This window comes from Scardinius erythrophthalmus (assembly GCF_964197995.2).
Source record: "Scardinius erythrophthalmus genome assembly, chromosome: 5".
Lineage (NCBI taxonomy): Eukaryota > Metazoa > Chordata > Actinopteri > Cypriniformes > Leuciscidae > Scardinius > Scardinius erythrophthalmus.
Window position 1 is genome coordinate 10,002,841 of NC_138225.1, and position 11,205 is coordinate 10,014,045.

At 37.6% G+C, this 11,205-nt stretch overlaps 1 protein-coding gene across 3 annotated transcripts in view; it reads right to left on the reverse strand.

Moving 5' to 3' along the window:
• Positions 1–5,754, reverse strand: part of gnb1l (guanine nucleotide binding protein (G protein), beta polypeptide 1-like) — a 135,314-nt gene extending 129,560 nt beyond the window's left edge. Inside the window, exon 1 of one of the 3 annotated variants that reach the window (XR_014030132.1) lies at positions 5,688–5,736. Coding sequence is in view for 1 of the 3 variants with exons in the window: in XM_081364585.1 (XP_081220711.1) it covers positions 5,688–5,748 (61 nt within the window). In the remaining 2 variants the exon portion in view is untranslated. Of the gene's footprint in view, positions 1–5,687 lie in introns of all 3 variants that reach the window. The other 2 variants (XM_081364586.1, XM_081364585.1) reach the window with 2 other exon arrangements.
• Positions 5,755–11,205: the final 5,451 nt, after the last annotated feature.

The window sequence follows — 11,205 nt, forward strand, 5'->3', positions numbered from 1 at the left end:
ATATTAACAGAAAATGTTCCTAGAGCGCCGAATCCGCATAATATAAAGATATCTGAAGGACTTTTTTCTGTATTTTTGATATCCATCCAAAATATCAATTTTTACCTCACGCAAGATATTTCTCTCAACAGTGATATAATGTTATTACATCTGACAGCAAAGCCATGATTATGAGTCACGATCGTTGAATCATAATTATTATGAATGTCAATATTGTGCATAATTATTCAGGATCTGTAATTAAATGTACAAGCAAAAGCAGATATGAAATGAGAATGCCTGTTTCTGATGGGAGGAAAGAGAGAGCGTTTTTCAGCTCTCTTGGTGTAACAGATAAGACAGCTCCAGTAATCTGACTCTAAGACTCTGGATAAAGGCAGTTTGTCTCTTCGTGGGCCGTCTGTCAACACCTGCTTGGTAATTAGGCCTAATTATGAGAGAGAGTTCGCTTCCCCTTCATGTTATTAAATAAGAAGCAGCCACGTCAGCCAGGTATCTCTCAACACAGGCAAAGGGCTGGCGACCTTCAGATCAAACACAGGCTCTATCTGTGCCCCCTGCGCTGCGACTTCTACCGGAGGAGGGGGAGCACCAGTCATTTTAATGTGGGCTTCAAAGATCGAGGATAGGCGGTCCGCATTCCTCTCTCTGTGGAATCAGTGGATTCAGTGATGGGCAGCCACACACCTCTGCCCAAACCACTGTCATGTGCTGCCATTCATAAATAAGCCCAACTAAGATCCTGCAGATTGTGGGAATATAGAATGTGATTACTGCTGCCCTCGTGGAGCAGGTGGATGCCATCTTTAAAGCGCTGCTGTGACAAAGCATTATGGGAAACGTAAAAAAAAAAAAAAAGTCTGAGGAGGCGGCTTATTACCTTGCGTTTGATTTTCAGGAGCTGTGTCCTTGTGGTTAGTGAATTGAGGTGTGCACACAGGAGATGCAAGTTAAGTTCACAAGTTATTTTGTGTTCTCCATTTTCTTCCCTGTAAATAAAAACGTTGCAAAAGGCCAAAAAGATTGTGCTATTACCCATCTAACCAGACTTAGGGCTTTTTCATTTGTTTTACTGTACACCAGGCAAAAATCATGTGGGCTTAGGGTGTGTTCACACTTTGCAGATATGGTTTAATTAAATCGAAAGGTGCAACTGCAGTTCGTTTGAACTGAATCGATGTGCATGCAAATTGGATTTGCTTTCGCAGTGCAGAAAACAGCGTCTTCTTGACATGTCGATTATAGAACCCAAACCGTTCCAAGCCTCAGCTACAATTAGTGTTTGAAAGGATGTCTTAAGCTGCGTTTCCACCGCAGGAACTTTCCCCAGGAAGTAGGAACTTTGGGGTGGTACTCGGTGTGTTTACACTGCAGGAACCAGGGTCTAAATGAAGTTACGGGAAAATATTTACCCCTCTGAAAGTCCCTGCTCGCGAGGTAGTACTTTTTCAAAGTTCAGGAACTTTCAGGGGTGGGACTTGGGCGCTGAACATGCTGATTGGTTGAGTTCATGCCGCAGTTCATGATTGGTTGACTCAGCAGCATTTTATTCAACCATCATATGTTGCGGTGCGTGCAGTAACAGTCGTCTGCTATTCGAATCAACAATGGAGTTATCAAAAAAATATGACCAATGGCCTGACGAAGAGGTTTTAGGCTTTATTAAGCTTTAATTTTTAGAGGATGAAATCCAATGGGAACAGTAAAGTCGCATGCAGTCCTACGTCACCGGAGTATTTGCCTAATCTTCACGGTATTTTAGACAGAGGTGGAAACGCGGCTAGCAACAGGTCTGGGGGAAAAAAAGTTCCTGGGACAAATTGTTCCGGGTAATTTCGGTGGAAACGCGGCAAAAGTAGAGGTTGTTTGCAGGCAGCCAATGAAGACCCTAGATGGGCATTATGCACACTTGTTACAAACCTACGTAGGGTTGTGCAGGAAGTAAGGCTGGAATTACTGATGACTCACTTCAGGCAGTTTTTCTTTCTTTTGGGAGACAATAACTCATTTACATTCATTGTGCACTTTGACCTTTGTAGAGCTTCTACATTCACAAACTGCTGTATTACTCAATGCATGAAAGGTAATGTGTGAAAAAGCACTTTAAAAATGTCAGAGTGAACACTAAGTGAACTAAATATATAATTTTCTTTTTTGATCCAGACCAGAAAAACTAAGAGAACTGAACAGATAATTTTAAGACGCTAAACTCCGGGAAAGTTTTCAGTCCAATGATCCAGTAAGAGAATTCATTCAAACAATCAGTCCAAAACAGCACTAATGTAAAGAAAACCAGGCTGATTACATCACAGATGGCAGAGAGAACAGAGACTCACGTTGCGTTTTAAGTGAATTATTCATTCCAGTGAGTGTTTCGCTTTAAAACATGACCTCTCTCTGTCATATTATGTAATTGTTTCTAAAGAGCGCAAGACCTCACGCATCGCTGAACGAAACGTCAAGACATTCCACCAATGTATGGCCAGATGTTACGCAAACCAGCGTCTCGCTAGTAAAGTTTCGAAGGATTAGGATTACAATCAAGGTAAATACGAGTTGTACAGCAAGCATATTATAATTTTAAAATTCGTTGTGCATAGAGTTCATTTATCCCCCAAAAAAAGATCTTCTTAAGAAGATCCAGTCAGTAAGCAAACACATAGCAACATGCTAACAGCCACTCAGAGAACCTTAGCAACTGAATACCAATGCCCTGGAAAACACCAACAACCATTTCACAGACAAGCACCAGTCACAATTTAAAAATGTAGTTTGGGAATGTTATCAAATGTTTGAATGTAATCCAATTTTTGAGATAAAACATAAATGAATCATAATAAAAAGAACATAAAGGGAGTAGAATGACTTTGATGGCTGTGTGCTGTACTCCCTGGTTTTAATGATATCATACCTCAGATATTAGTCATTCTTTTCTTCATTCTTATTTTGGACTTCATTGACATTTCCACCTCACCGAGCCCAACACCCACATACTCATTAGTCAGCGTTTCTTTCGACCCCCCTTGTGCCAAAAAAAAGTCAAATTCTCCAGTGGAGGAAACAAATGTGGCGAACGGGCCGGCAGGTCCATTCTAAAGCTCAGTTAAACAAACAGAGGAGGAAGTGCGGGGTACACACACACCCTTTATTGTGCTTGCCGTGCATCGGTAAAGGAAAATGGAGGGAAGGGGGGAGTCTCTGGACTGGAAAAACAGCTCTGTGGAAGATAGAGAGCTGAAGTCAGACACAAGTGCTTCCACACCCACTGTCACTCAAGCTGACGGAGGCGAGCGACAGGCCTCATTGTTCCTGCCCATGGCGTGAATGCCACGCGGAGGCTGACACAGATAAGGGCTGAATGCATAGTTGCGTGTGAGGGAAGTGATGGTGGCCACTTTGTCTTTGCACCCGGACTTAAGGGGCTTTAGAGCTGATTACCAAAGAGACCTGCAGGTAACATGTTTATCTGTGGACATTATCACCTGCTTCCTAGCAATGATGTATTGAGTGATACGGAGGTTTACTGGACAGACAGGTTCATGTGCACTTGCTTAAGTCACACTTAAACTGTATACATTTAATTGCATTAAATACAAAATATGAAACCACATGGAACCTGCAAACAAATGATGCATAACTAGTAACAACATGCATCACACACACCCTAGTCAATTTCAGACATTTCACTGCCTATCCCACAATAGTGTGTTTGGTTTTGCAGTGGACAGAATAAAAATTGCGCCTTTTGGAGTGGTTTAAAGGAGCATATCTATATATAAAATTTTAGTGACTACATTTTTGCTTGGTTGTCTCTAGAGAGCTCACTGAAATCTGTTCTAGAGCACCATAGTGCATAGACTATATAGTGTCGATATGATTTCTTGGTTTTTGAAAGAAGTGTCTTATATTCCCCAAGGCTACATTTCTTTGATCAAACATAGTAAAAATCATTACAATTTAAAATCATTTTAAATCTTAAAATGTAATTTGCTGAATTTTCAGCATCATTACTTCAGTCTTCAGAGTCACATGATCATTCAGAAATCATTCTAATATGCTGATTTGCTGCTCAAGAAACATTATTATCATCGATGTGGTGCTGTTTAATATTTTTGTGAAACATTTTTTTCAGGATTCACTGATGAATTGAAAACTCAAAAGAACAGTATTTATTTGTAACAGAAATATTTTCTAACATTATAAATGTCTTTACTGTCACTTTTGATCAATTCAATGTGGCCTTGCTGCATAAAAGTAGTATTAATTACTTCAAAATGTTTACAAAATAATCTTACTGACTTCAAACTTTTAAGTAGTATTCCATGACCTGGAATTTGACATACAATTAAAATAATAAAAAAGGGTAACAATTTCTAAGGGTCCATTTATTAACATTATTTAACTATGTAAGTTAACACGAAATAACAATGAAAATTATGTATTAGCTGTTGTTAAAAGTTGTGTCAGCATTATTTAATGAGCTAACATGAGTTAACAATGAACAGTTGTATTTCTGTTCACTAAAGTTAGCAAAGATTAATAAATACTGTAACAAATCTGTTGCTCATTGTTAGATAATGTTGATTAATGCATTAACCAAAGCAAATATTGCAAAGTGTCACCAAAACATTTACTCTAAGTGTTATTTTTCAATGTTTCATTTCTAATGTCTGATAAAACTCTTTCACAGATATGCAAAAGTCCAGTCAAGGGATTGATGAGGCTCTTGCATGATTTATTTGAACTACAGGAATATTAATAATAATAAAAATGTATTGCTTGCATATCCTAAACATCCTTAGCACTCAAAAAGATTTATATTTGCAGCAATGCTGAAAAAGAACTGAACAATGGAATTGAGAGACTATACTTTGTAGTTCTGAAAAGTTGCAAAACCACTGTACTAGATCATTAGATACGACTCTGTGATACCACTGAACCTGATCTGACATCAACGTCCTAACTTATACACGCCGCTGGTCATTGACTGAGCAGCTTCATAGTTTACAGACAGTTATTTTAGTCAGTTTCCATCAAGTTCACACAATTGTCCTAGCAGCGTAATCACAGGTGTGTTTATCATAATAACTAAGTTATAAGCATGTTCTACTTACATTAGTCAAACAGAAAGGGTCGAAAATGTTTTGCTTGTGAAGCCAAAAAATAATAATAATAATAATAAATCAAATATTGAAATGCCAGTTTGATATTTCAGTAGATTGAATGCAATATTAAGGCAATGACTTTCATGGTTAAGCGTTGCTTTTTGGGGTCACAATATGCATAAATACAGTTTTACCACTTTGTGTCATCAAGTTTACCACGAATCAGACATTAATGGTAATCCCATATTAGAGTAGATGAAGTATGGATTATAGCTTGTAACTCTCCGAACCCTACAGTCCAGACAAAACAGATCGCTGATGAGTCTGACAGCATGACTGCAGTGGATGAGTGAAGCATTCAGTGTTGACAGCTGTGATAAACCACTGACAGCTCCATTACACGCAGAAACCTGCTCTCACTGCTCACATTATGGCATAAACACAACCAACTGAAGCATTGATAAGCACAAAACAGCGCGCGATGTAACAACATATCTCCGCGGACGATTATTTTGCACGGAATCATCAGTAAAAGCTCAAACAAACATTGCGCAATCCGTTTTAGGAATGTAAACACGGTACCTGTACAAACGGCGGAATCCCGCGTGCGACGAATGGAATCAGAACATGCGACAGCGAACATGAAAAGCCCCGTGGAGGAGGAGAGCTGTCTTCAGCATTGCCTGAAAGAAAAAAAAGTTGAAAAACAAGTTTGATCTAATTTATTAACATTACTTACCAACAAGTAAAAGGAGAACAGTCTTTCTTTCTCATTTGCTTTCTTCAGGAAAAATAGTGAAAAATAGTTTTACAATTACTAATTACTCTGACCAGTGTAGGCTATTTAAAAAAAATAACATCCATCAAAATGTTGATTATCAATTTTCCTAGCCTAAACAAGTTTATTTATTTATTTAGGCTATTTATTTGACAGTGGTGGCTGATAGCAAATTAGCAGTTTGGAAGATCATCAAACAATGTGAGAATATTTAAAAAATCTTTCTGACATTTCGATTATTTATTTAATCTATTTTTGTTTTGTTTAGGGATGGTTGGATTGGGGGATGTAAACACACACACACACACACACACACACACACACACACACACACACACACACACAAAAACACTTGCATCACAATAACTGTGATTGTCAAAACATTTGGTAACTAAACAGAATTTTATTAAGTTTCGGGACAACATGTTACAATGTTGACATGGTCCAATGATAGGCAACTGTTTTTATAATTGCTTGACACAAATTTCACAATTTCATTCAATTCAGTTCTTGTGATTTGATTCGATCTTGATTCAATATTGATCCCTTTTGGATAGGCTAAATATTTGGTAGGCTACAGTAGATACAAAAAAAAAGGCCTATCTTACAAAATAATGTAAACATATATATAGAGCCCTGTCAGCTTATTAAAGGTCAAAAATAACAACTCAAATTAAATATAATGCTGATTTTATTATAACAACGTTATAAAATTTTAATGATGTAAGTTAAAATATAATAAATATTTTATATAGTGCACAAATTTAGCAAACTACTCCTCTCTATAGCTAATTTTACTGATGTAAATGGTATAGTCTAACTATTGTTCTCCAGCTGTTTTATTGACCTCTTTCCGCGATTGAAAAACACTGATTGATCGATATTATGTATAAGGCATATTCATTTCGGTAAGTTGCACTGTCTGTATCTTTCAACATGCCTATTGTTTATTCGTGTTTATTTAACTATTAACTATCGGTTCACGTGCCGCTTGAACTGAGGCGCTACAGCGATCTGCCACGTCATTTTTACAAGCGCCAAAACGGTATTTATTGTTTGAATTTCGTAATAAAATGGACTGAATCTGAGAGCTGAGATTTTGTTTCATATGAAAAGTAACCTGCTCTGTCTTGTCTGTCGGTGTCAGTGTCCTCTTTGCTTGACGATTTTTGTCTGCGTGAGAAAATGGATGTGTGGCCTGAGAGAGTTTGAAAAGTGTCAGTTGCGTGAGTCTCACGCTGAATGCGTGGGAGTTGGCAGCCCTCACCCTCAAGTTTTCCAAACCTGTATGAATTTCCTTCTTCTGCTGAACACAAAAGAAGTTATTTTGAAGATATGGGTACTCAGACAGTTGATGGGCCTTGACTTCCATTGTAGACGGAAAAATGTGGAGTCAATGGGGTCCATCAACGGTTACCGACATTCTTTAACATATCTTGTTTTGCGTTAAGCAGAAGAAAGAAATTCATACAGGTTTGTAACAACTTGAATAAATGATGACAGAATTTTCATTTTTGGGTCAACCTTTAAGGATTTGAAAATCATAATAAATAAATGAGCACAATTTGAGAAGCTTTAAGAGTCTTTCTGATTTTACTATTATGGCATCATGGTCATGTTTTTCTTTGGAGTACCAAGTGAAAATGCTATGATGATACTGCCTAAAAATGACACAAACCCTCTGAAAGGTCCCCTTGCTCGGTATAGAGCAGCTACTCTGCAAACAGTTCAGGTCTTTTTTGTTTCCCTCCTCTATTTCATCCTTTCTCTAATTGAGAAACCGGGAGGGGGAAAGTCCACTCTAATCCACAGAGCACATAGCCGCCTTTCATACTTGCACCGGGTGAGAGAGAGACCTTTATTTGTACGTTTCGATCATGGAGAAGAGGTTTCAGGCTCAGCTGGGTCTGAGCAAAAAGATTAGATGTAACCAGAGCAGTTTAAACCTCTTTAGAGGCCCTGGATTAGCTCAACTGAGGGTTACTCCATCTCTCCATGCATCTCTTCATCTCTCTTAAATGAGACAATAAGATCCACAAGGACACAGGTGCTGCGCAGAATGTTGAAGGAATGTGAGGCGATCTATAGATGAGGAAATTTAAAGCATTATTACACTTTTTTCAAGGTGGTTCTGAAAACTCATCACGGTGAGAGTCTCAAACAGCGTGGGAACAACCTACACACTTCTCCACTCCATCTTTTAATAACTCTTTCTATTTCTGCACGATACTGTCCACAGAATCAGAATGCAATGCACTTGACTTTATGTTTAGTGTGACAAATGAACTGAATTAAGAAAATTTAATTAAAAAATAAATACACTGCATTTTAATTATATATAAATGATTAAGGGTATATTAAAATATATACAATTAAAATAAATGTAGCCCAAATAGAAAAAAACACGAAATAACCATATTTATTGACAATGATCTAGAATAGTATTGTTTAAATAGTTTATTGTTGTTTGTGATAAAATCTCCATTTCCATTGCACAAAATCTGCATTAATACAAAATATATCACAAGCTAATTTGATCATAAAGTCTCGGCCGACAGAAAGACAGACAGACAGACAGACAGATAGATAGATAGATAGATAGATAGATAGATAGATAGATAGATAGATAGATAGATAGATAGATAGATAGATAGATAGATAGATAGATAGATAGATAGATAGATAGATAGATAGATAGATAGATAGATAGATAGATAGATAGATAGATAGATAGATAGATAGATAGATAGAAAACCAAACAGACAGACAGATAGATAGATAGATAGATAGATAGATAGATAGATAGATAGATAGATAGACACACTGATAGACAGACAGATAGATAAACAGACATATAGACAGACAGATAGATATATAGATAGATAGATAGACTCATACACACAAACTCTATTAAGTATATAATTGAACCAGAAATTAAAATGCATTATGCATCATGTTCCACTTACACTGATCAGTATTCAGTAAGCTAGTATTCTATTCGGGCCGTCATGGAGTGATGAGATGCAATTAACGTAAATGGAAGGCGGCAGGCCGGTGACCCTGCAGAGGGGGCCCTTAAAAACGGCATCTTCTGCTCAGACTGGTCAGATGCCATGCCCCACGTAACCATTAATTATTGGTGCCATCTCAGATTACCCACAATATACCACAATGCCAGTGAGGGAGCGCTGCGGTCTCCCTGGGCCTGAGGAGGGGGCCGAACATTGTCCATCTTGATGGTGGAAAAGGAAAGGAAATCCCTTGGCTCTCTCTCGTCACAGGGGCGTGTAGGTCAGCTTACAGCTCATCACTAAATTAGATAAGCTTTTAGTCAAACAAGCCTCTCTTTTAGACCAGTCAGGCATGAACTTGATATTACAGATCCTTTTGAAAAACAACTACAGTAAATACTGCACATTATTCTAATAGTAATACATTTACTTACATTTTACATAGCATCTGTGGCTCTGTTTTGTATTTGTAGTACATTATTAGCCGTTCAGTGGTACATTATTTACAGTGACGTAAAAATTGCAGCCCAGTTAACAACACAGTGTCGGCCCAGATCCGGCCCACATCTGGTGCGTGTGGATTCCACACCTACCACTTGTTAGTAAATTGAACCAAGTAATGAGAATTAAAATTTTTACATGTACAATTTAAAAACATTTCACATATTTTAAGCTTAACGTGATCACTTCTGTGTCACACTAAAGAAGCTACATTACAACGAAATCTGCTTATTCAACATATACCTTCAACATGATATTTTCATATAATCTACATCAGTTACTGAATGCACATCTCATTCAGAAGCATTTATTTATTTATTAGGGGCCAAGCGCCAGAGGTGTGGGGTTTTCTTCTTAGAATTCTTCCGCTTTTGAGTTTATGGTCTCTGGTCTCTTTTGATTCAGTGCATCATGCCTAGTCGAACAAAACCCATTTAGAATTTTGTCTAAAATGCTATATTTTACGAACGCATTGGTGTATCATTATGAACCTATGTGTGTGTTCATAATGATAATAATTGACACCATGCCCTGAAAGTACTCAAAAAGTTTTAAGAGTGCCACCTTGGTCAAAAGTTAATCAAATTTCCAAAAATGTTAATATTTTTGCTTAAATTAGCTTATAGTAATGAATCTGGCATAAATAGATTCCTTGGGTCATACCGAGAACATGGATTCCAATTTTGCCTTTGTCCGCCATTTTGATTTTGAACTACTTTTTCGAAGTCCTCCTAGACTGTTAGTCTGATTTTCACCAAAACCGAATCGTATCATCTTAAGACCATGCCTGCAAAAAAGTTATGGATTTTGTGTCGATAAACAAAACTGTTTTCATATACCGCATCAACAAACTTGATGGCATGATGCCAAAACGACTCTGACCGAGGATGTATCTCTGCAATGCTTTGGCATATTGACACCAAAGTATCATTGTCACCTTACTCTGACCACACCAAATCAATTTTGTAACAGCGCCACCTACTGGTCAAAAGTGATAAACCATTAAATCATATTCTAGTCACTATTTATGATTGTTTAGCCATTGTGAATCTTCTTAATGTCTTAAAGTGCTCATTGTTGCAGTTGGTCTGATGTTCCCAGACATGTAGTCATGACTGATCGTGCCTTCGTTGTGCTTGGCCCCATTATTGCTGCTTGCAGCTATATTTATATTTTAGTTTATTTGTAGGGAGAGAACAAAAATATAATCGTAGCTGAAAATACAGAGAAACAAAATACAATGCAAATAGAGATTATTTACATCTCAGGTCCCTAGAAAGTAAGTTAAGTGCAATGCGATTTAAAATATATTTTAAAATGTAGCCTAATTTATTTCTGTGATGTCAAAGTTGAATTCTCAGAATTATTACTCAAGTGTTCAGAGTCACACGATCCTTCAATAAATCATTCTAATATGATTAAAAGAACAACATTTATTTGAAATAATCTTTCGCAACATTATAAATGCATACAGAACCAAGCCAAATTAAATGGGGAGAGGTATGTTTATTTAAGACATGTTTGCATGATTTTGGATAACACAACCTCAGTTGAGATGTTTTGGACTTCTGCATCATCTCCCAGCCGTCTCTGTGTGTGTGTGTGTGTGTGGGTGGGTGGGAAGGTGAGGACGGACTGCTGGGGTCTGGAAGGCACCTGATGGTGTCTGTGAAAAGCAGAATCTAATAACACTCCTCCAGTGAGGGCATGGCAGAGACCCAAGCCAGGCAGATATCCTGCTCCTCTCAGCACAAGGTTAAGATCCTCCCTGGAGCTGGTGAAGGGGATGAGAGAGGATCGTACATTAGAG